At 42.0% G+C, this 26,472-nt stretch overlaps 1 protein-coding gene across 1 annotated transcript in view; it reads left to right on the top strand.

Moving 5' to 3' along the window:
* Nucleotides 1–17,666: 17,666 nt before the first annotated feature.
* Nucleotides 17,667–26,472, top strand: part of LOC140204663 (mucin-5AC-like) — an 83,093-nt gene continuing 74,287 nt past the window's right edge. The window contains exons 1-2 of the mRNA XM_072271357.1: nucleotides 17,667–17,787; nucleotides 19,602–19,863. Of these exons, the coding sequence (XP_072127458.1) occupies nucleotides 17,667–17,787; nucleotides 19,602–19,863 (383 nt within the window). The remainder of the gene's footprint in view (nucleotides 17,788–19,601; nucleotides 19,864–26,472) is intronic.

Here is a 26,472-nt window from a genome sequence, read left to right as displayed (position 1 = left end):
TGTTAAGGATCTTGTACTTAACACTGTACTGTCTCCTTGCATTTGTCCTACCAAGGTGAAACTCTATCTGCTCATAACTGCAACTGGTCTATCTCACCCTATATTCTTTGCCAGTCTTCTACATTATCCACAACTCCAAAGATCTTGGTATCATCTGCAAATTTACTAACCCACCCATCTACATTTTCATCCAGGTCTTTTATATACATCACAAACTGAGAAGTCCCAGCACAGATCCTTGTGAAACACCACTAATTACAGACCTCCAGCTTGACTAAGTCCCTTCAATCACTACCTTCTGTCTTCTATGCACAAGCCGATTCTGAAATCAAACAGGCAATTTTTCCCAGACCCCATGCATCTCAACCTTCTGGATTAGCCTCCCACGAGGGACTTAGTCAAACACCTTACTAAAATCTATGTAGACAACTTTCACTGCCCAATGCTCATCAATCTCTCTCAACACCTTGTCAAAAAACTCTGTCAAGGGTGTAAAGTACAACCTGCCACATACAAAGCCAGGCTGGCTCTCTCTAATTAGGCCACGGGTTTCCAAATGTTCATATTTCCTATCCCTGTGAATTTTCTCCAGCAATTTCCCTACAACTGATGTGAGACTCACCAGTTTATAGTCCACAAGATTTTCCCTTTTTCCCTTCTTAAATAGAGGTTCAACATTAGCCAGTCCTCCAGGGCTGCCTGTGGCTGGAAAGGACACAAAGATACCGGTCAAGACCACATTTCTTGTCTCCTTCAATAACCTGGGGTAAATCCCACCACGCCCTGGGGACTTTTCTCTGTAACGCTCATTGAGACCCAACACTTCCCCCTTTTGACCTCTAAACACCCTAATGTTTTTATACACACAGCACTGATTTCCTGATCCTCCATATCCTTTTCCTTGGTAAATACTGAATCAAAGTACTCATTAAGTACCTCACTCACACTGCAATCTGTTGTGATTTATTTATATTTGAATTATTTGCTTTTCAAGGTGTGGGAAGTTTTGATGTCACCACCTACAATTCTCCTTTGTGCAGCACTTACAATCTTGTGTTGTCATTCCAGTGCCACAATTACACCTCATTGAAACTTCACATTACATATTATCTTTCATATTACAATGGGTGCCCTGGAAGGGGCCAGTCACTGTAGCAACCACATTTTACATTGATTTTACCTGTAAGTGTATTACAACAGCTTCTCTGTACAACACCCACTCAGAGACATGCACCTACGAGCAATTAAAAAGTTGGAAAAGTGAAAGGGCTATTGCCAGGTGAACTTCTCAAAACAGATACAGACATTATGGTAGAAGTTAAAGGAAAAGCCTATTTCTGTACATACGGGAAAGATGGAGTGGTGTGGCATTCCATAGGATGTCAAACTTAATTATTTAAACTAAATTAAAACTTTTGCAAAAGAACGATTGTCACAGAGACTGGGCTTGAGAACAGTCTGGCGACATTTCCTTTACCCATTCTCACTACAAGATTGTCAAAGGCCTTCTGAAAATACAAGTACACAACATCCAATGATTCTCTGTGTCTATCCTGCTTGTTATTTCTTCAAAGAATTCCAACAGATTTGTCAAGCAAGATTTTTCCTTAAGGAAACCATGCTGACTTTGGCCTACTTTATCATGTGCCTCCAAGTACCTTAAAATTGCATCCTTAACAATCGACACCAACATCTCCCAAACTACTGAGCATGTGGCTATTGACTATGTTCCCGTTGAAGATCAGCAAGAAACTGGGCCAGTTAACCTTGAGGAGAGCATGAGTTGATTAGCTTGGAGCATGATCATGCGGGTTGAAACCAGGAACATAGTTCAATTGGTTCTTCTGGGTTGTATGCCTGGATCCTAGTTTCACTAAATGTATATAACTGGTAACCTACCTGAGTTCAATCCTGACTTTGGTTGCTCTCTGTGTGGAGTCTACAAGTACTACGTGTGACTATGCGAATTTCCTTCAGATGATGTGGGTGAAGTGGTTAAGAAAGCATACAGTGCATTGGCCTTCATCAATCATGGGACTGAGTTTAGGAGTCGAGAGGTAATGTTGCAGCTATATAGGACGCCAGTCAGACCCTACTTGAAGTACTGTACTGTACTCAATTCTGGTTACCTCACTACATGAAGGATGTGGAAACCATAGAAAGGGTGCAGAGGAGATTTACAAGGATGTTGCCTGGATTGGGGAGCATAAGTTGAATGAACTCGGCCTTTTCTCCTTGGAGCGACGGAGGATGAGAGGTGTATAATCGTGTGGATAGTCAGAAGACTTTTTCCCAGGGCTGAAATGGCTAGCACGAGAGGGCACAGTTTTAAGGTGCTTAGAAGTAGGTACAGAAGAGATGTCAGGCAACACACACAAAATGCTGGCGGAATGCAGCAGGCCAGGCAGCATCTATAGGAAGACTTCTTCCTACAGATGTTGCCTGGCCTGCTGCGTTCCACCAGTATTTTCTGTGTGTTGCTTGAATTCCCAGCATCTGTAGTTTTTCTCGTGTTTGAGGAGATGTCAGGGGTAAGTTTTTTATCCAGAGAATGGTGAGTGCATGGAATGGGCTGCCGGCGACGGTGGTGGAGGCGGATACGATAGGGACTTTTAAGAGACTCCTGGACAGGTAAATGAAGCCTAGAAAAATAGAGGGCTATGGGTAACCATGGGTAATTTCTAAGATAAGGACATGTTCGGTATAGCTTTGTGGGTCAAAGGGCCTGTATTGTGCTGTAGGTTTTCTGTTTCTATGATGTTGTGTCCTCCCATATCCCCAAATCATACAGATACTTGGCTGCTATAAGTGGTCACCTGGATAAGTGAGAAGTGGAATCCGGTAGGAGTTGGTGGACAAAAAATGGGGCTAATGAAGGATGGTGTAAATGGGTGTCTGGTGGTCAGGATGGTTACTGTTTCTGTGCTCTATATCTCTATAACCATCTAAAGATCTGTCTATCTCTGTTTTGAACGTATATTATTGAAGCCCCACCCACCCAAATGTGCCAGGAATGTGGTGAAAATTTATGCATCTATTAAATCTAATTATAAAACAATCATGGGGCTTTCACATGTTGACTGGTTAGATGAAATTGTGCGTGTAGGTTATAGAGACATTGAGAAAGACAGCATGGATACAGGTCCTTTGTCCCCTGCTGACCATGGAGTTCACATTGCTTGTCCTCATTTCCTGTGCTCAGCCCATATGCCTCAAAGTCCCACACCTCCATGTACCACCTATCCAAGTATATTTTAAATTATGCAAAGAGCCTGAATTTATAGAGTTGGCTTTCCAGATTATTATGTTGAGGGGTTGAAGAAGCAAGAGGCCATTCAGGTATCTTAATATTGTTCCATTGACATTGGCTCAGAAAACACAATGACACCTCAAAGCTGAGCATCTAGGAAACACTGTGGACAGTTAGCGGAAATGTTCACAGCCACACACTGTAAGCTCCTGCCATGGCTTCTCTTAGCTGTTACAGCCAGATCAGAACTGAGAGTGGTTGCCACACCATCCTGATAGTAGTGGATTGCAGAGCAGTAGGAGCCGAGATATTGAGAATCAAAAGGGAAACACTGCATGGTTAGAATCACATCTCACACAAAGAAAGCCCAAGGACATCCCAGATCCAAACATCTTCAGTTGCCTCATCAATGACCTCATAGAGGAAAGTCACAGTGGTCAGGTCTCTGGCACTGAGTCTGCCTTTTGTGACTCAGATGGGAAGGGGGAAGATGCACACTGTAGTGATAGGGGACTCATTAGTTTGAGGAATGGACAGGAGGTTCCGTGGTGAGAACAAGATACCAGGATGGTATGTTGCTTCATGGGTACCAGGGTCCAGGATATCTTGGATTGAGTCCTCAGCATTCTTAAGTTGGAAAGTGAACAGCCAGAAGTCGTGGTCACATAGGTACCGAATGGTAAGGGTAGGTTCTGCATAGGGGGTTAGATGCTAAGTTAAAGGCCAGGACCTCCAAAGTTCTGATCTCAGCATTGCTACCCATGTCATGTACTAGTGAGGCCAGATCTAGGAAGATTATACAGTTTCATACATGGCTAAGGAGTTGGTGTAGGAGGGAGGGCATAAATTTTTTGGATCATTGAGCTTTCTTCCAGGGAAGGTGAGACCTGTACAGGAGGGTCGGTTTGCACCTGAACTGCAGAGGGACTAAAATCCTAGTGCTGTGGTCCCCAACCACCAGGCCGCGGACCGGTACCGGGCCGCAAAGCATGTGCTACCAGGCCATGAGGAAACGATATGCTTTGGCGATACCAGTCATTTGCACTTTTCCTCATTCCCTATCATGGCCACTGTTGAGCCATTACACATGCGAGGTCATTATCCGCGCGTTATCCGTGTTGATCCGTGAAGGAGATCAACTCCTCGAGCTTGCAAATGACGGCGGGCTGAAAACTATGTTTGACATAACATTTCTGCCGGCATTCCGGATCAAAGTCAAGGCTAAATATCCTGAGATAGCCACAAAAGCACCGAAAACGTTGCTTCCAACATATTTCTGCGAAATGGAGTTTTCTGCAATGAATGCAACGAAAACTAAACTGTGGAATAGACTGGATATAAGGAACTCCCTTCGAGTATCGCTGTCTCCCATCACCCTTCAATGGGACCATCTTGTTGTAGGGAAACAAGCCCAGGGCTCCCACTGATTCAGCGATATTGGTGTGTTGCAATGATTTTATATGTTCATACGGGGAAAATATGTGCTGTGTGTTTAATATCCAAACGTTACTTAAAATGTTATGATGCTATTGACTTATATAACCATATAACAATTACAGCATGGAAACAGGCTATCTCTGCCCTTCTAGTCCATGCCGAACACTACTCCCACCGACCTGCACTCAGTCCATAACCCTCCATTCCTTTCCTGTCCATATACCTATCCAATTTTTCTTTAAATGATAATATCGAACCTGCCTCTACCACTTCTACTGGAAGTTCGTTCAACACTTACTTCAAGCTCCCCTGTCCTCCCCTGTCCTCCCCTGATAATTGACTTATCACTGTATTCATGCGAGGAAAATATGCGCTGGGTGTTTAATATTAAATTCATTAGATAAACCCTTTTAGAAACGAAATTGAGTGTATTAGCCACTTATCACCTATATTTCCGGTCGTGATTAACCCCCACCCAACCGAACAGAATCGCCAAAAACAATTTGCAGGGAAAAAAAATCAGCAGGCACACGCATACGCAGGTTACGCATGTGCACTGGTGCCCGCGCAAGGCTTCACAGTCATTGTAGTCTCTCTTGGGGTAAGCACAACGTATGTGACTGTTACTCTTGTCCGTTGGCAACCCTACTCCCCCCACCCACCCCCCCAGGTCGGCCAGTCCGCAAGAATATTGTCAACATTAAACCGGTCCACAGTGCAAAAAAGGTTGGGGACCCCTGTCCTAGTGGGAAAGTTTGCCAATGCTGTATAGTGGAGTTTAAACTAGAAATGCAGGAGGATGGAAAAGAGCATGGCAAAAAAGTTAGTGGAGAGGTTGTGGAGTCAGATGTTGGTAAGACCTCAGACAAACTTAGTAATCAGAAGGTTGAGCGTGGTATGACAAAATTGAAAAGGGTGAATAGAGGACTGAAGTTGTATTTGAATGTGTACAGAATACGGAATAACGTAGATAAAATTGTAGCATAGTTGCAGATTGGCAGATATGATGTTGTAGGAATCATGGAATCATAGCTGAAAGAAGAATATAAGAGCAGGAATGTGATGTTGAGGCTCTATAAGGCACTCGTGAGACTACACTTTTGTGCAGTTTTGGGCTCCTTATTTTAGAAAGGATATACTTACATTGGAGAGGGTTCAGAGAAGATTCACAAGAATGATTCCAGGACTGAAAGGGTTACCGTATGAGAAACAGCGGGCAGCTCTTCGGCTGTATTCCCTGGAGTTCAGGAGAATGGGGGGATCTCATAGAAATAGTTCAATGTTAAAAGGCCTAAAGAGATTAGATTGGCAAAGTAATTTCTTAGGACAAGTGGGCACGACTCCAGGATTGAAGGACGTCCATTTAGAACAGAGATGCGGAGAAATTACTTTTGTCAGAGGGTAGCAAATCTAAGGAATTTGTTGCCACAAGTGAGTGTGGAGGCCAAGTAATTGAATACATTTAAGGCAGAGATAGATAGGTTCTTGATTAGCCAGGGCATCAAAGGGTATGGGGAGAAGGCAGGGGAGTGGGGATGACTGGAAGAATTGGATCAGCCCATGATTGAATGGCCTATTTCTGCTCCTATGTTTTATGGTCTTATGGTCTTATTAAGATTATAGCTGGAAGCTTAATGTCGCAGGATACACAGTCTATTGAAAGGATAGGCAGGAAGGCAGAGGGGGTGGTGTTGTTCTGTTGGTAAAAATTGAAATCACATCATTAGAAAGGGGTGACATAGGATTGGAAGGTGTTGAAAAACTGTGGATAGAGCTAACGAAATGCAAGGGCAAAGAGATCCTGATGGGAGTATAAAGACCCCCAAACAGTAATAAGGATGTGGCCTACAATTTACAATGGGAAATAGAAATGCATGCTAAAAGCACAATGTTACAATAGCCATGGGGGATTTTCTAGAATGTCTAATGAGGTGGCTTTCTAGAGCAGCTTATGGCTGAGGACTGAGGGTAGAAGACACCAACAGAATCAACAAACTCATTTGTAAGGCCAGTGATGTTGTGGGAATGGAACTTGACTCTCTGACGGTGGTATCTGAAAAGAGGATGCTGTCCAAGTTGCATGCCATCTTGGACAATGTCTCCCATCCACTACATAATGTACTGGGTGGGCACAGGAGTACATTCAGCCAGAGATTCATTCCACCGAGATGCAACACAGAGCGTCATAGGAAGTCATTCCTGCCTGTGGCCAGCAAACTTTGCAACTCCTCCCTTGCCACCATTCAGGGCCCCAAACAGTACTTCGAAGTGAGGCAACACTTCACTTGTGAGTCTGTTGGGGTCATCTATTGCATCCGGTGCTTCCGGTGCGGCCTCCTCTACATTGGTGAAACCTGACACAGATTGGGGGACCGCTTCGTCGAGCACCTCCACTCCGTCCGCCACAACAGACAGGATCTCCCAGTAGCCACCCACTTCAACTCTGCTTCTCACTCCCATTCAGATATGTCCATACATGGCCTCCTCTACTGCCATGATGAGGCTAAACTCAGGTTGGAGGAGCAACACCTCATATACCGTCTAGGTAGTCTCCAGCCCCTTGGTATGAACATAGAATACTCCAACTTCCGGTAATTCCCTCCTCCTCCCTTCCTCTATCCCTATGTCACTCTGCCCCCTCCCCCAGCTGCCTACCACCTCCTCTTGGTTCCGCCTCCTTCTACTACCCATTGTGTTTTCCCCTATTCTTTCTTCACCTTTCCTGCCTATCACCTCCCTGCCTTCCTCCCCCCACACCTTTATCTTTCCCCTTACTGGTTTTTGACCTGGAACCTACCAGCCTTCTCCTTCCCACCCTCCCCCCACCTTCTTTATAGGGCCTTTGCCCCTTCCCCCTACAGTCCTGACGAAGGATTCTGGACCGAAACGTCGACTGATCATTTCCACGGATGCTGCCCGACCTGCTGAGTTCCTCCAGCGTGTTGTGAGTGTTGCTTTGACCCCAGCATCTGCAGATTATTTTGTGTTTACAACTCCTCCCTTGGAGGGTCAGACAGCCTGAGCCAATAGGTTGGTCCTGGACTTATTTCCTGGCATAATTTACATATTACTATTTAACCATTTATGGTTTTATTACTATTTATTATTTATGGTGCAACTGTAATGAAAACCAATTTCCCCCGGGATCAATAAAGTATGACTATGACTATGATTGAGCCCACTACTAGAGAATCAGCTATTCTGGATTGGGTGTTGTGCAATGAACCAGAATGGATTAGAGAGTTTAAAGTAAAAGAACCCTCAGGGGTAAGTGATCATAATATGATCAAATTTACCCTGAAATTTGAGAAAGAGAAGCTAAAGTCAGATGTATCAGTATTACAGTGGAGTAAAAGGTATTAAAGGCACAAGAGAGAGGCCAGAGTTAGCCTCCTCACAAAAATGATTCCAAGATTAGCTCAGCAGGTCGGACAGCATCCATGAAAACGATCAGTCAATGTTTTGGGCCGGGACCCTTTGTCAGTCAGTCCTGATGAAGGGTTCCGGCCTGAAACGTTGACTGATCATTTCCACGGATGCTGCCCGACCTGCTGAGTTCCTCCAGCGCGTTGTGAGTGTTGCTTGGACCCCAGCATCTGCAGAGTATTTTGTGTTTAAGATTCCAGGACTAAATGGCTTGTAATATGAAGAACGCCTGATAGCTCTGGGCCTGTATTCACTAGAATTCAGAAGAATGAGGGGTGACTTCATTGAAACCCAGCAAATGGTGAAAGGCCTTGATAGAGGGGATGCGGAGAAGATGTTTCCTATGGTGGGAGAGTCTATGACCAGAGGATACTGCCTCATAATAGAGGGGTTTCCTTTTAGAACAGAGATGAGGAGGAATTTCTTTAGCCAGAGGATGGTGAATGTGGAGTTCTTTGCCACAGGCAGCTGTGGAGGCCATGTCTTTATGTATATTTAAGGCAGAGGTTGATAGATTCTTGATTGGTTTGAGTACGAAGGCAGCTGGGCAGAAGGCAGGAGATTGGGGCTGAGGAAAATTGGATCAGCCATGATGAAGTGGCAGAGCAAACTCAATATGCCAAATGGCCTAATGTTCCTCTTAAATCTTACGGTCTTATGAACTTTATTTATTGAGATACAGTGTGGAATAGGGCCCTACAAGCCTTCGAGTCACACCACCCAACAACCTTTGATTTAATCCTAGCCTAATATGGAACAATTAACAACATATTAACTTACCGACTGGTACGACTTTGGACTGTGGGAGAAAACCAGAGCACCCGGAGAAAGCCCAGGTACTCAGGGGGAGAACATACAAACTCCATATAGACACTGGTGGGAAATAAACCCAGTTCACTGGGACTGTAAAACGTTGTGCTAACCACTACACTGTCGTACTGCCCTTCCACCATAGGGATATTTGTTCATGTCTACACAATACCATTCCCAGACCTCTGCAAGTGAAACACCCCACGCCAAGACAATATTCAGGCAAGGACTGGTAAGTGCGTCAAAAGTGCCAGGCAATGACCATTTCCAATGTGAGGGAATTTACAACTTGTCTTTAACAGTCAAAGTCATGAGATAGGTTTGCCCTTACTAGTGTCCCAGGTTTACCATTTAACCAGAATAACAGCTAATCATATAAATGAAAATGTCACAATAGCAGGTTGGAGGCTGAGGATCCTGCAGCAAGTGACCTTCCCCCTGCCCCCCACCACCACCACCACCATATCTCTACCATCTTCAAGTCACATGTTGTGTTGGGAATGTGATAGAATGCTCTCCAACATGCCTGAGTGCAACTTCAACTACTTTCAAGGATCTCAAAAGTATCCAGCAGAAAGCAACCTGCTGAACTGACACCCTTACACCTTGCTCATTCATTCACATCAACAGCAGTGCAGTGTGGCTGTGGTGCACAGCACCTACAACATGCACCGACTACTCTAACAGCACCTCCGAAAGCCTATGACCTCAACACCTTGGAGACCAAGGGCAGTGGGCATAGGTTCCGCTTCAAACACCATGCTGACTTGGAAATGAATTGAAACTTATGTCCAGCTCGCTATTTCTTCAGACCCTCTAAAGTTCAAGGGAACAGTCATTGCATTTATCAGCTAAGTATAAGGGAAATGTGAAAAGATAGCTTTTGCGGAAAATTTGTTTAATTGAATTTAAAGAAAACAACTCCAGTATTGTCCTGAACGACAGACACAAAGTGCTGGTAGGACACAGGCATGAAGGGTCTTAGCCTGAAACATTGACTGTTTATTCATTTCCATAGCTGCTGCTGAGTTCCAGCAGTATTTTGTGTGTGTTGCTCTGGATTTTCAGTATCTGCAGGAGCTCTTGTGTTTACCTAGTATTGTCTCATTAGGATAGTGTGGTGGAGTAGCTAGTAGAATTGCAGCCAATTCAGATAAGGGCAATGGACACAGTGGACTGAAGTGCCTGTGTCTGTACTGTGTGACTCCAGTGTGACCAGCGACCCAATTCAGTCCTGATCTCAATTAGTGCTTGCCTGAAGATAGCATGTTCTCCATGTGACTTGCTATGGATGCCCTGGTTTCCTTCTGCACTCCAGAGGCTAGTGGGTTGATATGTTCATTAGCAGCTGCAAATTGTTCCTGGTGCGTGAGCTCCACCATTTCATTATGGCTGATCCCAGATCCTATTTATCCCCATACATCTGCCGTCTTACCATATCCCTTGATGCTCTGACCAATCAGGAACCTATCAACTCCACTTTACCGTGGCAGAGATTCCACAGATTCACCACTCTTTGGCTAAAAATTTCCTCTTTACCTCTGTTCTAAAAGGTCACCCTCAGTTTTGAGGCTGTGCCCTGTATTTCTGGATACTCCCAGCACAGGAAACATCCTCTCCACATCCACCCTATTTCATCCTTTCAATATTCGGTAGGTTTCAATGAGATCTCCCCTGCATTCTTCTAAATTCCAGTGAGCAAAGGCCCAAAGCTGCCAAATACTCCTCATATGTTAACCCCTTCATTCCTGGAATCATCCTCGTGAAACTCCTCTGGACTCTCCAATGACAACAGATCTTTTCTGAGATAAGGGGCCCAAAACTGTTGACAATACTTCAAGTGCTGCTCGTTTACTGATTGGTCCGGACATCAAGCGGTATGGTGAGAAGGCAGGTGTACGGGGTTGTCTGGGATCCAGGATCAGCCATGACGGAATGACAGAGCAGAGTCAATGGCCTAAATGGCCAAATTCTGCTCCTATGTCTTATGGTCTTAAGTGCGGCCTGACTAGTGTCTTATAAAGCAGGGGTCCCCAACCTTTTTTGCATTGCGGACCGGTTTAATATTGACAATATTCTTGTGGACTGGCCGACCCAGGGGGTGGGGGGGTGGGTAGGGTTGCCAACGGACAAGAGTAGCAGTCAAGTACGTTGTGTTTACCCCAAAAAAAGACTACAATGACCATGAAGCCTTACGCGGGCACCAGTGCGCATGCGTAACCTGCGTATGCGTGTACCTGCCGATTTTTTTCCCTGCAAATTGTTTTTGGCGATTCTGTTCGGTTGGGTGGGGGTGGAGGTGGAGGTGGGTGTTAATCACGACCAAAATATAGGTGATAAGTGGCTAATACACTCAATTTCATTTCTAAAAGGGTTTATCTAATGAATTTAATATTAAACACACAGCTCATATTTTCCTCGCATGAATACAGTGATAAGTCAATTATCAGGGGAGGAAAGGGGAGGACAGGAGAGCTTGAAGTAAGTGTTGAACGAACTTCCAGTAGAAGTGGTAGAGGCAGGTTCGATATTATTATTTAAAGAAAAATTGGATAGGTATATGGACAGGAAAGGAATGGAGGGTTATGGACTGAGTGCAGGTCGGTGGGACTAGGTGAGAGTAGCGTTCGGCACGGACTAGAAGGGCAGAGATAGCCTGTTTCCATGCTGTAATTGTTATATGGTTATATAAGTCAATAGCATCATAACATTTTAAGTAACATTTGGATATTAAACACACAGCACATATTTTCCCCATATGAACATATAAAATCATTGCAACACACCAATATCGCTGAATCAGTGGGAGCCCTGGGCTTGTTTCCCTACAACAAGATGGTCCCATTGAAGGGTGATGGGAGACAGCGATACTCGAAGGGAATTCCTTATGTCCAGTCTATTCCGCAGTTTAGTTTTTGTTGCATTCATTGCAGAAAACTCCGCTTCGCAGAAATATGTTGGAAGCAACGTTTTCGGTGCTTTTGTGGCTATCTCAGGATACTTAGCATTGACTTTGATCCGGAATGCCGGCAGAGATGTTATGTCAAACATACTTTTCAGCCCGCCATCATTTGCAAGCTCGAGGAGTTGATCTCCTTGCCGCGCTGACACGGATAATGACCTCGCATGCGTAATGGCTCAACAGTGGCCGTGACAGGGAATGAGGAAAGGTGCAGCTGACTCACATCACCGAAGCGTATCGTTTCCTCATGGCCCGGTAGCGCATGCTTTGCGGCTCGGTATTGGTCTGCGGCCCAGTGGTTGGGGACCGCTGTTATAAAGCTTCAGCATTTTCTCCTTGATTTTATATTATATTTACCTTGAAATAAATGCCAACATTGCATTTGCCTTCTTTACCACAGACTCAATCTGTAAATTAACCTTCTGGGAGACTTACATGGAGTCCCTTTGCATCTCTGATGTTTGAATTTTCTCCCCATTTAGAGAATAGTCTGCACTATTGTTCCTTTTACCAAAATGCATCATCATACATTTCCCAACACTGTATTCCATCTGCCACTTTTTTGCCGACTTTTCCAATTTGTTTAAGTCCTGTTGCAATCGCATTACTTCCACAGCACTACCTACCCATCCACTTATCTTCGTTATCATCTGCAGGCTTTGCCACAAAGCCATCAATTCCACTATCTACATCATTGACAAGCGATGTGAAAAGTAACTATCCCAATACTGACCCCTGAGGAACACCACTAGTCGAACAGAAAAGACCCCCTTTATTCCCACTCTCTGCCTCCTGCCTGTCAGCCATTCCTCTATCCATGCCGTATGTTTCCTGTACTGCCAAAGGATTTTATCTTGTTAAGCAGCGTCATATGAGGCACCTTATCAAATGCCTTCTGAAAATCCAAGTAAATGACATCCACGGCCTCTCATTCGTCCACCCTGCTTGTTACTTCCTTGAAGAACAGATTTGTTAGGCAAAGCAGATTTGTGGGGAGAATAAACAGGATTAACATAAAATCAGTGTAAATCTCTTAAGGTTGTTTGATGCCTGGGTCTGTTTCTGTGCCGTTTTATCCATGAATCAATCCAGCAAAACATTTGTCACAATCTGACAAGTTTATGTATCAAAAATTTCACTATATTTCTAATAAACATATCTTATGCGAATAAAATATCAATATTGGTGGTTAGAATCCTCTTTCACTTGCAGATCAATCACTTCAATATTAATATGACAGGGTACAGAATAACTTGTTCTCATTTTAATTTCAGAAGTGTATATTTATAAAACAATTACATCCCTCCACTGTTTGGGCAGAATTTTACCTATAAGCATCAATTTTTGGCAAGTTCTGGGAAATTAATGGAAATACCTTGAAGATTGCACTGCTTAAAACATTTACATCTGTAAGGGAATTTTGCAGGATTATGTTTTGCTGTGGGAATCTGTGAATTGATTTATTTTCAGAAAAAAAATGTTTCTGTGTTTCTCAAGATTGCCGACAAATAATTTTAAATTAGGAAATAATTTGTCAACCTGTCAGTTACATTCTGATTGTTACTTCTTTTATCTTTTTCACTTTCTTGAGTAAACAAACCACATAGTTTCTACTCCCACTTAGCAAACAATCTTTGGTTAAATCAGATCGCAATATTGTTTTGCTGTTTACCATTGGGGATGAAACAAATTCTGTCTTCACAAGCTCCACCCGATAATCACTTGCAATCTGGACACATGCCGAATTTTCTTGTATAAAAGACTGAGCCACAGGTATTCAACATCCTACGTGAACCTCGGTATCTCATACCGAGTTCTCACCAAGATGACAACCAGTAGGACTTCATCAGTATGGATCCTAATACTGATAATTTCATCCTCTTATGGTTTGAGCGGCTCAAAATGTAAGAATATCCTTTTCATAACTTTTTAATAACTTAGATGTAAATTGTAAATAAGGTCCATGGTTTTGCAAAAATAAAGACTAGTCTATTGGCCTGACGAAGTGCGTGCTTTGAGGCTCTGTTGCAAGACTATGCTGTGGAGGTTCAGAAAAGCACACCGAAAATAACTTGCTGATCTGCTGTGCAAGAAGTATTATAAATTTACATGAAGTCTATTTTCTGTTAAATAGGTCTGTTGATTATTACAGAAAATAAAGTAATTTTATGTTCTTGATGAATTTCTACAGATTCGATCAATTAAAATTCCAAATGACTTGATAATTTTTGTTAAAAAGTGTTCACAATATACATTAGAATTTCACATTTAATTAAAAGTAACATTCTTTTGGATTCATCATTTTTCCCTGAATATGTGGCCATTCCTATGTGCTAATTTTATCTTAGGCATTTGTATGTTACCTTCAAAAAGGGAGAAAATTATGGAAACATGCACAAAATCTTGGGAATATGGAAATTCCTTTTAATTTAAACTGGAAAATCTTAGAGGGATAGATAATATTAAGGTAATAGCGGTGTTTGTTGTAGGATGTTTTGTGAATGGTATTTAATGTACTTGCAGTGTCTTGGCAGTGGAGAGAGTTAATACTTAAAGTAGTGAACCAAGTGAGCATGCCTTATCCTGACTCTGCACTTATAGAGAAAATAGGTAGAGTTCTATCACACTCTTGACATATGATCTGTATGACCATAAGATATAGGAACAGAATTGGGCCATTCAGCTTATCCAGTCTTCTCTGCCATTCCACCATGGCTGATTTATTAACCCTCTCAACCCCAATCTCCTGCCTTCTTCCCGTAACCTTTGATGCTCTAACTAATCAAGAATTTAGCAACATTCACCTTAAATATTCCCAAGGGCTTGGCCTGCACAGCCGTCTATGGTTTTGAATTTAATGAATTCACCATCTTCTGGCTAAAGAAATACCTTCACACACGTCTGTTTTTGAAGGGATGTTCCTCTATTCTGAAGCTGTGCTCTCTGGTGTCACCCACTAGAGCAAACATCCTCTCCACATCGACTCTGCTTAAGCCTTTCAGTATTTGATAGGTTTCAATGAGATCCTCACCTCATTCTTTTAAACTCCAGTGATTACAGGCCCAGAGCCATCAAACACTACTTGTACATAAGAAACAAGAAAGGTTTAGGGAATCAGAATACCCAGCCTCTGACTCTGCCTTGAAGTCAGTGCATTTTGTGGCTGCTCATGGTACGTTTTTGGCCGTCTTATAGAACATTGAAGAAACAGAATTCAATTCTATCACACCTTCATCTCTTCACTTTCCATAAAATGAGGAGATCCACCATGAATCAACCAGGAGTGTAGAGCAGCACAGCAGCAGTAACTGCAGAATTCAGAAGAGGCATAATATTTTTTAAGACACAACACATACGTGCTACACAGTTGAAAACAGTGTGCAGTAGGCGTAGATAAATGACCTTAGATCAAGCCACAGGAGCATTCCAATTCCAACAATGACTGATCTCAGCCCATGTGAGCAAAGAAAAGCTTCAAGCTTTTGCAACCATCTTCCACTGAGTGACAAGAGGACAGCCCATCTTGGTTTCATTATTGTGGAAAGCTAAACTTCCAGTCTTTCCCCAAATCAAATCCCTCCATGTGCAACTGGGACAGTGAGCAGAATGTGTGTGAAACCACACTAACTGAACTGAAGAACTAACCATGCCTTTAACGAGAGAAAATCTGCAGATCCTGGAAATTCAAGTAACACACACAAAATGCAGGAGGAACTCAGCAGGCCAGGTAAAAAGTACAGTCGACGTTTCAGGCTGAAACGCTTTGTTAGGACTGGAGAAAAAATGCTGAGGAGTAGGTTTAAAAGGTGAGGGGAGAGGAGGGTGAAACATCAGGTGATAGGTGAAATCTGAAGGGGGAGGGATGAAGTGAAGAGCTGAAAAGTTGATTGGTGAAAGAGACAGAAGACCATGGAAGAAAGAAAAAATGGGGAGGACAGCAGCAGAGGGAGATAAAATGACCAAGGGAAAAGGGGATGGGAATGGTGAAGGGATGTTAGGAGGGGGAGGCATTACCAGAAGTTTGAGAAATCGATGCTCATGTCATCAGGTTGGAGGCTACCCAAACGGAATGTAAGGTGTTGTTCCTCCAACCTAAGTGTGGTCTCATCACAACAGTGGGGGAGGCAATGGGTGGACATATCGGAATGGAAATGGGAAGTGGAATTAAAATGGGTTGCCACTGAGAGATCCTGCTTCTTCTTGTGGCTGGAGAATAGGTGCACACTGAACATTTGCAGAATATTCTGTGTTACTTCGATCTGAATCCAAAATTAGCAATAATTGAAGGGTCATGATTGATAGATATTTGAGATAGTTGAAGGCTTTTTATAGTGGAATTCTGCAAAACTCCAGTTTTTGGGCTCTGTTGTCAGTAACATGCATACAGTTCATTCCTGTTTGCAGCAATATTTGGGTGTGGTTGGGTCATACCAAATTATTTGTATTACCACAGGGTTATCTCCACCAAGAGTGTTTAATCTCTTTACAACCAATTGAGTTCTTACGATCAGTTGAATTGCAGTACCAATAGTATCTATAATGAAGTAGCCCACTTCTCTGGTGTCTATCCGCCACATTAAACATTCACTACTTCTGCACTGTCGTCATTTAGATAACCATATATCAATTACAGCACGGAAACAGGCCATTTTGGCCCTTCTAGTCCGTGCCAAAACAGCTGTTGCTACAGCCTCTCACCCTGTGCCTTCTATCACCAAGAGGGCAAGAAGAGGAAGTAGAACCCCTTCAAGTTACACCTGAACATGTTACCTCCTGATGCTGAATATCCTGTTGAATGGTATTCTGGCATTACTTTCACCAAAAGCTTCCGGAAAGTGGTCCAGCACCACCTTTTCAAATGGATTAGGCTCCCATCTCAGAAACAAAGTCAAATATAAATCTGGGTCCATGAGGTTTGTAAATACAACGTGACCTGAGTGCAAAACTGTCTATGCAGTGTTTTGATAAAGTAATCTTTCGTACAATATTAATGCATGAGGTAGGCAGAGGATGACAAATAGAATTAAGTCCAGAGAAATAGGAAGCAGTGTACCTGCTGAGGACGGATTGAGATACATGTGGTCATAGAGGTATAGTACATGGAGGAAGACCCTTCAGTACAACTTGTCCGTGCTGAGAAAGGTACACACACAAAATGCTGCAGCAATGCCAATTCTGGCAGCATCCATGTAGGGGGAAAAAACAGTTGATATTTCAGGCCAAGACCCTTCATCAGAACTGGAAAGAAAGGGGAAAGAAGCCAGAATAAGAAGGTTAAGGGAGGGGAAGAATTACAAGGTAGTAGGCAATAAGTGAAATGAGGTGAGGGAGTAGTTAGATGTGTGGGGAAGGAGGGATGAAGTAAAAAGCTGGGAGGTGATTGGTAGAGAATAAAGGCTGAAGAAGAAGGCAGATAGAAGAGGACAGTGGACCATGGGAGAAAGGGAAGAAGGACACCAGAAGGAGATGATGGGCAGATGAAGAGAGGGAGGGAGAGGGAATCCAGAATGGGGAATGAAAAAAGTGAGGAGGTGGAGTGGGGAAGAATTATTGGAAGCCAGAGAAATTGATGTTCATGTGATTAGGTTGGATGCTACCCAGATAGAAAACGAGGTGTTGCTTCTCAAATCTCAATGTGGCCTTATTGTCTAAACTGAGGAGGCCATGGACTGACACGTCAGAATGGGAATGGGAAGTGGAGTTGAAATTGATGACCACTGTAAAATCTTGCTATCTGTGGCTGCCAGAGGGAAGGTGCTTGATGAAACAGTCCCCTAATCTATGTCAGATCTCATCAACGTAGAGGAGGTTGCACTAGTAGCACTGGATTCAGTAAATGACCCCGACAACCTCGGTGATAAAGTTTTGCATCACCTGGAAGGACTATTTGGGACACTAAATGGTAATGAGATTGGAAGTATAATGGCAGGTGCAGCACTTGTCCTGTTTGCAAGGATAAGTATGAGGAAAGAGATCAGTGAGGAGTGATGACTGGACAAGGGAGTGCTACACTAAGGTATACTATTGGGATCTAAGATAATCCCAGTTGCTTGCATTTGGCCCATATCCTTTCAAACCTTTCCTATCCAAGAAGAACCTATTCAAATGTGATTTTTTTAAATTGTACCTGGCTCTTCCACTTCTTCTAATCAGTCTTTCACATACAAACCATCCTTTGTGTGGAAAAGTTACCCCTTAGGTCCCCTTTAAATCTCTCCTCTCTCATCTTAAATCTGTGCCTTCTTGTTTGAGGCTCCCGTATTCTCGAAATAAAACTGTGACCATTCACCTTATCTGTGTCATTATGATTTTATAAACCTCTCTCAGGTCACCCCTCAATTTCCTTCACTTCAGGGAAAACAGTTTCAACCAATTCAATATCTCCTTATAATCCAAGGAGTTATGGATTGAAAGCAAGAAAATTGGGATTAGTCTGAAATTGTTCTTTTGCAGCTGGGTTGGACATGATGGGTCAATCAAATAACGGGCTTCTTTGCCATTCTATACAATTCTATGTTCTTTTGAATTTGAATAGACCCTTCTTCTAATAGTGTGCTGTTAAAACTGTTTTAAACATGTGGCTATTCACATTTCTGTGATCAGTCCACTATTAAAATGCAATTTGTCATGTGTTTTTAGACAAAGCGCCTGAAGCCACTTTCGCTAACAAGAATGTGATACTGCTTCCTGGAATATCATCGGCTCCAGTTTTCACAAGTAACTAAACAACAAATTAACACAATTATTTCCCTGCATTAAAACTTTATCTCTTTTATGAAAATTGAGAAAAATATTATTAGTTAAGTTACCTAGCTTGGATATTTCAATGGTTCAAAATGGTAAATTGGGATTAATGAACAAGTAGTGACAGTTCAAAATTTAACTCGTGAAAAGTTAACAGTTTAGAAGAGACTAAGGGAAATAACAACTTACAAAGTTTTCAAATCTAAGCAAAGAACTAGTATGATAAATTCTAGTGAGGACTCTAATGGGAAAAAAGATGATTTGTACAACACATGGTACATATAGAATAAAAAGGAATAAAAGGAACACTCAGAAGGTTAATGACTGAAAGAAGCACAGAACTCAGAAAGAGAACAAAAATATGATATAGTGGAAAATACTGAAGGATAGACAAGGGAGAGAAAACCAATCCACTATGAATTTCATTTTTGTATAATACGAATAAAATTTGACAAATGCTTACAGTGCCTTTCCAGAAATATGAGTGGTTTCCAATTCCTGATTTAATTCAGCTTCAGATAAGGAGACAGAAATTTGATTTCCTTGTACCATTACACCAGAAAAAGTGATGACATTTTCTGCAAACAGAAGTTCTTTGCAGTGAAAAGCAGATAGACAAAAGTCAGAATTTCTCAGAAAAAAACAGCTTTTGAAGTATGCACCAACAGTAGCACCTTTATATGACTAATTGCATGTTGTGTACCCACTAGCCATGATTAGGAAAATGTGACCAATAAAGCACAACCTAATTTATTTAAATATACATGGTAGATCTTTCTTTCTGAAAACAACGATGAATCAGGTATGTGTGTTCTAAATATTATTACTGTATCAGACATAAAACCTGCAAGAGGATAATCTTACATGTGCAAATACTTTTTTTAGAACCTGGTGTTCTATGGGTTATCTTTTGAAAAACATCGTGCAAATCACCTCTCCTCAAAGTGATTGTACACTTTTCTCACTTCATAGGTCACAATCCAAACCACAATCACAGAGTTTGCAGTACCTGGGGCAATTACCACTTCAAAACTTTTGATGGAGATGTTTATTATTTCCCTGGAACCTGCAATTATGTCTTCGCCTCACAGTGTTTGAATTCTTATGAGGATTTCAACATCCAACTGAGGCGTAACAGTGTTGAAGGACATCCAAGGATCACTCAAATTGTCATGAAAATTGATGGATTGGTTGTAGAAATAATTAATTCAATTATTTCCGTCAATGATAAAGTGTAAGTAGTTTGTGATGCAATATCTTAATTTGCTTTTTTAAATATTTTGCTCTCAAGCTGGTACATTGCACTGTGTGGTGAGAAGTATGTGATCATAGAACACTGCAGCGTACATCAGTCTATTCCTCCACATTAACAGTCAACGAAAGGTCAAAAATTTAAGGAGAACATGAGGGGGAACTTTGGATAGGCACATGAATGGTACATGGATACATTGAAGGGCTATGGACCCAGTGCAGGTTGATAGGAGCAGTTAAAATGGTTTTGGCATGGACTAGACAGGCCAAAGGGCCTGTTACAGTGTTGTACTTCTCTATCTGGTTCTATTCCTTTGCTCACTTCCCTTGCCCTCACTTACAAACTTTTAAAAGATGTTTTGAATTACAATCAAAATCAAGAAAGTTCTTATTTATATTATATACTTGTAAACCAGCTTATATCCCAGCTTGAAGTAAGTTGTTGAAGGAAGTGTAATGGATGTGTTACTGCAGGGAGATGGAACTGTGAATATAATATGGAACATAGAAACGTGCCCTTCAAATGTTAATGTCCGTGCCGAAGACAATGCCAAAAAAATCCTACATGTTGACCAGAAAGCCATAATATAGAAGAATTAAGCCATTTGCATTTTTAATCACTTTTTTTCATAATCTCTTTCTCCTGCCATCTCCTTGTAATCTCTAACCCTCTTACCAATCACAAATTTATCAATCTTTGCCTTAAAAGCAACACCTGTCTTGGCATCCACGGCCCTCTGTGGCAACAAATTCTATAGAACCACTACTAGGCCCATGTCTCTCTAATTCATGCCGGCTCATGTGGCTGTCTAAATGTGCCTTAAACTTTGCTATTCTAGCTGCTTCTACCATCTACCCTGGCAGCGTGTTCCAATTATCTACCATTCTATGTAAAAAAAATCCCTTAAGCATTTCCTTAAAACATTCCCTCCTCTCCTTAAATCTCCCCAGCACCATTTTCAATGCCATGACATCCTACCTGTAATGCAGCAACCAGAACTACGCATAATACTCCAAATGTCGCATAACCAAAGTCCTATACAGCTCAAACCTGACATTTGTACTCAGTGCCTCAGCTGGGAAAGCAAGAATGTCATGTGCCTTCTTTACCACACTTTCCCCACTTTACCCAGCTATTTATTTGCATTTGTCTCACTGAAGATATCCAGATTAAACTACATCTGACATTCCTCACCCAAATTTCTACCTGATCTATGTTCTTTGACAACCTTACCTACATAATTATCCAAAATGTCTTTTGAATGTTGTTATTATACTTGACTTCCCCCATAAATGCACCATTCTCTGCTTGAAGAGTTGCCTCTCAGGTCCATTTTAAATCATTGTCCTCAATGTCAAACCTTTGTCTTTGGCTTTTAGTTTCCTTTTCTTGGGTAAAAGACTGTGTGTGTTCGTTGACTTTATCGACTCTATAAAGCCTCCTGTCAATCTCCTGTATTCCAAGAAATAAAGTCCTCACCCACCCAACTTCTCCTTATTAATTAGGTCCTTGAGCCCTGGTACTATCCTCGTAAATTATCTGTGTACATAATACTCAAATGTAGTCTAATATCGTGAATAACTGCAACATAATTTCTCTACAATGAAGGCCAGGATGCCAAACATCTTCTGCAGCATCCTGTCTACCATGATGCACTTTCAGTGAATTATGATGCTTGCACTCCTATCTTTCTGTTCCATAACACTTCCAGGGCCTGACCATGTATAAACTTTACCCTGCTTTGCCTTTCTAAAATGCAACATGTCCAATTTGCCAATCTTCCAACAGTTACCTAGCTGATCAGAAGGTAAAAATTCAAAATAATATTATCAAAGTAAATAATTGTATTATCATATGTCACCATATAAAACTCATTTTAAAATCATTCTAAAGATTCATTTTCTTGTGACGTATACAATAAATCCAAGAAAAATAACAGACTCAATGAAAGATGACACCCAGGATGAACAAACAACCAGTGCGCAAAGGACAACAAGTTGTGCAAATACAAAAGGAAAAATATAATTATAATAAATAAATAAGCAATAAATATTGAGAACATGAGATGAAGAGTCCTTGAAAGTGTATCCATAGGTTATGGGAACTGTTCAGTAATGAAGCGAGTGAAATTATCCCCTCTGGTTCAAGAGCCTGATGGTTGAGGGTTACTAACTATTTCTGAACTTGGTGGTGTGGGACTTGAGGCTGGCAATAGTGAGAAAAGACCATGGTGTCAGTGACTGGGGTCCTTGATGGTGGATGTTGCTTTCTTGCGACAGCTTTCTGTGTAAATATGCTCAGTGGTGGGTAGGGCAAAACTGGTGATAGACTGGGCTATATCCACTATATTTTGTAGGATTCTCTCTTCAGGGGCAGTGGTGTTTCCATGCTAGGCTGAGATGCAGTCAGTCAATATACTCTCCACCACACATTTATAGAAGTTTGTTAAAGTTTTAAATACTATGCCAAGTCTTTTCAAACTTCTAAGATAGTACAGGCACTGTCGTGCTTTCTTCATTATTACAGGATAGATTCTCTGATATGATAACACTGATGAATTTAAAGTTGCTAACCCTCACCACCTCTGATCCCCCGATTAGGACTAGCTCATTGACCTCTAGTTTCCTCCTCATGAAGTCAATAATCAGCTCCTTGGTCTTCCTGACATTGAGTGAGAGGTTGTTCTGGCACCATTCAAACAGATTTTCAGTCTCCCTCCTATATGCTGATTCAACACCACCTTTTATTCAGCCAACAATAGTGGTGTCATCAGCAAACTTAATTATGGCATTGGAACTGTGCTCAGTCACACATCTATAAGTGTAAAGTGAATTGAGCAAGGGGTTAAGCCTTTTCATGAACCTGTGATGATGAAGATTGTGGAAGATTGTGTTTTTGCCAATCCGATCTGACTGGGGTGTGCAGGTGAGGAAATCAAGCATCCAATTGTCCAAGGAGGTCTTGAAGCTTATTGATTAGTTTTGAGGGAGCAATGGCATTAAATGTTGAGCTGTAGTTAATAAGGAGCATCCTGATGTACAGTGCCTATAAAAAGTATTCATCCTCTTTGGAAGTTTTCATGTTTTATTATTTTACAACATTAAATCACAGTGGATTTAATTTGGCTTTTTTGAAACTGAACAACAGAAAAGGTTCTTTCATGTCAAAGTGAAAACAAATTGCTACAAATTTGTCTAAATTTATTCCAATTACTAAACATAAAATAATTGATTGCAGAATTACTTAACTCCTTCAAGTCAGTATTTAGTAGATGCACCTTCGGCAGCAGTTACAGCCTTGAGTCTGTGTGGATAAGTCTCTGTCAGCTTTGCACATCGGGACACTGCAATTTTTCCCCATTCTTCTTTCCAAAACTGCTCAAGCTCTGTCAGATTGCGTGGAGATCGTGAGTGAACAGTCCTTTTCAAGTCCAGCCTCAAATTCTCAGTTGGATTGAGATCTGGACTCTGACTTGGCTACTCCTGGACATTAAATTTGTTGTTTGTAAGTCATTCCTGTGTAGCTTTGGCTTTATGCTTCAGGTCATTGTCTTTCTGGAAAACAAAATCTTCTCCCCAAGTCGCAGTAATCTTACAAGCTGTATCAGATTTTCCTCCAGGATTTCTCTGATGCAGTCATTTTACCCTCTACCTTCACAAGACTTCGAGGGCCTGTTCCAGTGAAGCATCCCCACAGCATGATGCAGCAACCACCATGCTTGTGTTTTTGATGATGTGTGGTGTGTTTAGTCTGATGACCAAAAACCTCAATTTTGGTTTCATCAGACCATACAACCTTCTTTCAGCTGAGTTCAGAGTCTCCCACATGTGTTCCAGCAAACTCTAGCCGAGATTTCATGTGTTTTTTATTCCCTCAACAGTGGCTTTCTCTTTGCCACTCTCCCATAAAGCTGTGACTAGTGAAGGTCCCAGACAACAGTTGTTATATGCGCAGTCTCTCCCATCTCAGCCACTGAAGCTTGTAACTCCTCCAGAGTTGTCATAGGCGCCTTGGTGGCCTCCCTCACTGGCCCCCTTCTTGCATGGTCACTCAGTTTTTGAGGACAGCCTGCTCTAGGCATATTTACGGCTGTGCCATATTCTTTCCATTTGATGATTGACTTAATTGTACTCCAAGGGATATTCAGTGACTTGGAAATGTTCTTGTTTCCATCTCCTGACTTGTGCTTTTTGTGGAGTTGCTTGGAATGTTCTTTTGTTTTCATGGTGTAGTTTTTGCCAGGATACTGACTCTCCCATAGATGGACCTTCAGATATAGGTGTATTTTCACTAGAATCAATCGATACACCTTGACTCCACACCAGTTGATCACCATTTAATTAAATGTGGGACTTCTAAAACCAATTGGTTGCACCAGCGATGATTTGGTGCATCATATTAAGGGGGTGAATACTTATGCAATCAATTATTTTGTGTTTTATATTTGTAACTAATTTCGATCACTTTGTAAAGATCTGTTTTCACCTTGACACAAAAGAGTCTTCTTGGTGATCAGTGGCTAAAAAAGCCAAATTAAATCCACTGTGATTCGATGTCGTAAAACAATAAAACATGAAAACTTCCAAGTGGTTCAATACTTTTTATAGGCACTGTATGCATCTTTATTGTCCAGATGTCTCAGGGTTGAGTGAAGAGCCAATGAAATGGCATCTGCTGTGGATCTGTTGTGATGGTTGGCAAATTGGAGCAGATCTAAGCTGCTTCTCTGGCAGGAGTTGGTATGTTTCATCACCATCCTCTCAAAGTACTTTGTCACAGTGGATGTACAGTAAATGCTATAGCCAGTAGTCACTGAGGCAGGTTACCACATTCTCCTTAGGCACCAGTATAATTGAAACCTGCTTGAGGCAGATGGGTAACTCAGACTGCCAAAGAGAGAGGTTAAAGATAGCAGTAAACACTCCAGCCAGTTGATGAGGTATTTAATATTCAGCCAACTACCCCATCTGGGCCAGATGCTTTCCATGGGTTCATCTTCCTGAAGGATGCTCTCACATTAGCCTCAGGGACTGAAATCACAAAATCTCTGGGTCCCTTGTTTTGATGGTCAAAGCAACTATAGAATGCATCTAGCAGTGAAGCCCTGTAATCACCCATGTTTCTTGGTTTCAGCGTTTTAGGGTAATTGCCTTCAAACCCAGCCATACCTGTTCAGCATCCTTAAGTGATTTAAGATGGCCTTCTGGAGGTCATACCTGGACCTCTTGTATCTTACTTGATCATCAGACCTGAATGCTGCTGATCTGGTGCTCAGCAGATTGCAGATCATGGTTTCTGGTTGGGGAAGACTCTGAATGTTTTTCTGGGGACAAACTCATTTACGCCTGTTCTTATAAAGTCGGTGACAACTGTGGTACGTTCAGTCAGATCCTCTGTGTAGTACAGCACAGTCCACTGACTCAAAGCAATCCTGTAGCTGCTCCTCTGTCTCCCTCAACCATCTCTTTGCTGTGACTTGGGTGACTTGGATACACTCTAGTTTGCCTATTGGAGCAACAGGTCCACAATAGATGCCATCACATTGGCTCTTCACACAACCTGAATCATCCAGACAGCAAAGGTGCATACATCAGGATGCTCTTTATTGATTACAACTCAACATTTAATACCATCATCCCTCAAAACCAATAAGTAAACTCCAAGATCTGGTCCTGTATACCCCCTTGTGCAATTGGATCCTGGATTTCCTTACTTACAGGCCCCTGCTTGTTTGGATTGGTTGGTAAAATCATCACCTCCACAATCTCCATCAGCACAAATGCTTCACTTCCTGCTCTACTTGCTTTACACCTATGACTGTGTGGCTAAGTACAGTTCCAACACCATATTCAAATTTGTTCATGACACCACTGTCGTGGGCTGTATCAAAGGGGGTGATGAATCAGCATACAGGAGGGAGACTGAATCTGAGTGGTGTCATAACAACCTCTCACTAAATGTCAACAAGACCAAGGAACTGATTGTAGACTTCAGGCGAGGGAAACCAGAGGTGCATAATCCAGTTCTCATCGGAGAATTAGAGGTGGAGAGGGTCAGTAACTTTAAATTCTAGGAAGTCACCATCTCAGAGGACCTGGGCCCATCCTATAAATATAATTGCAAATAAAGCACGGCAGCACCTCTACTTCCTCAGGAATCTGTGGAGATTTGGTATGACACCAAAAAAACTGACGAAGTTCTATAGATGTGTAGTGGAAAGTGTATTGACTTGCTGCATTATGGCCTGGTATGGGAACACCACTGCCTTTGAATGGAAAATCCTACAACAGGTAGTGGATTCGACTAAGTACATAATGAGTAAAGCCCTCCCAAGCACTGAGCACATGTACATGATAGACTGTCATAGAAAAGCAGCATCCATCACCATCCAGGCCATGCTCTTATCAGGCAGAAGGTACAGGTGCTTCAGGACTTGCACCACCAGGTTCAAGAACCGTTACTACACCTCAACCATCAAGCTTTTGAACAAAAGAGGATAATTACACTCATCTATTTATATGTTCCCACTACCAATTATCTCACTATAAGGACTCTTTATTTCATGCTTTCATTATTTACTGATATTTATTT

This window comes from Mobula birostris, chromosome 11 (assembly GCF_030028105.1).
Source record: "Mobula birostris isolate sMobBir1 chromosome 11, sMobBir1.hap1, whole genome shotgun sequence".
In the NCBI taxonomy this organism is placed as follows: domain Eukaryota; kingdom Metazoa; phylum Chordata; class Chondrichthyes; order Myliobatiformes; family Myliobatidae; genus Mobula; species Mobula birostris.
This window is presented reverse-complemented; position numbering and strand designations above follow the sequence as displayed.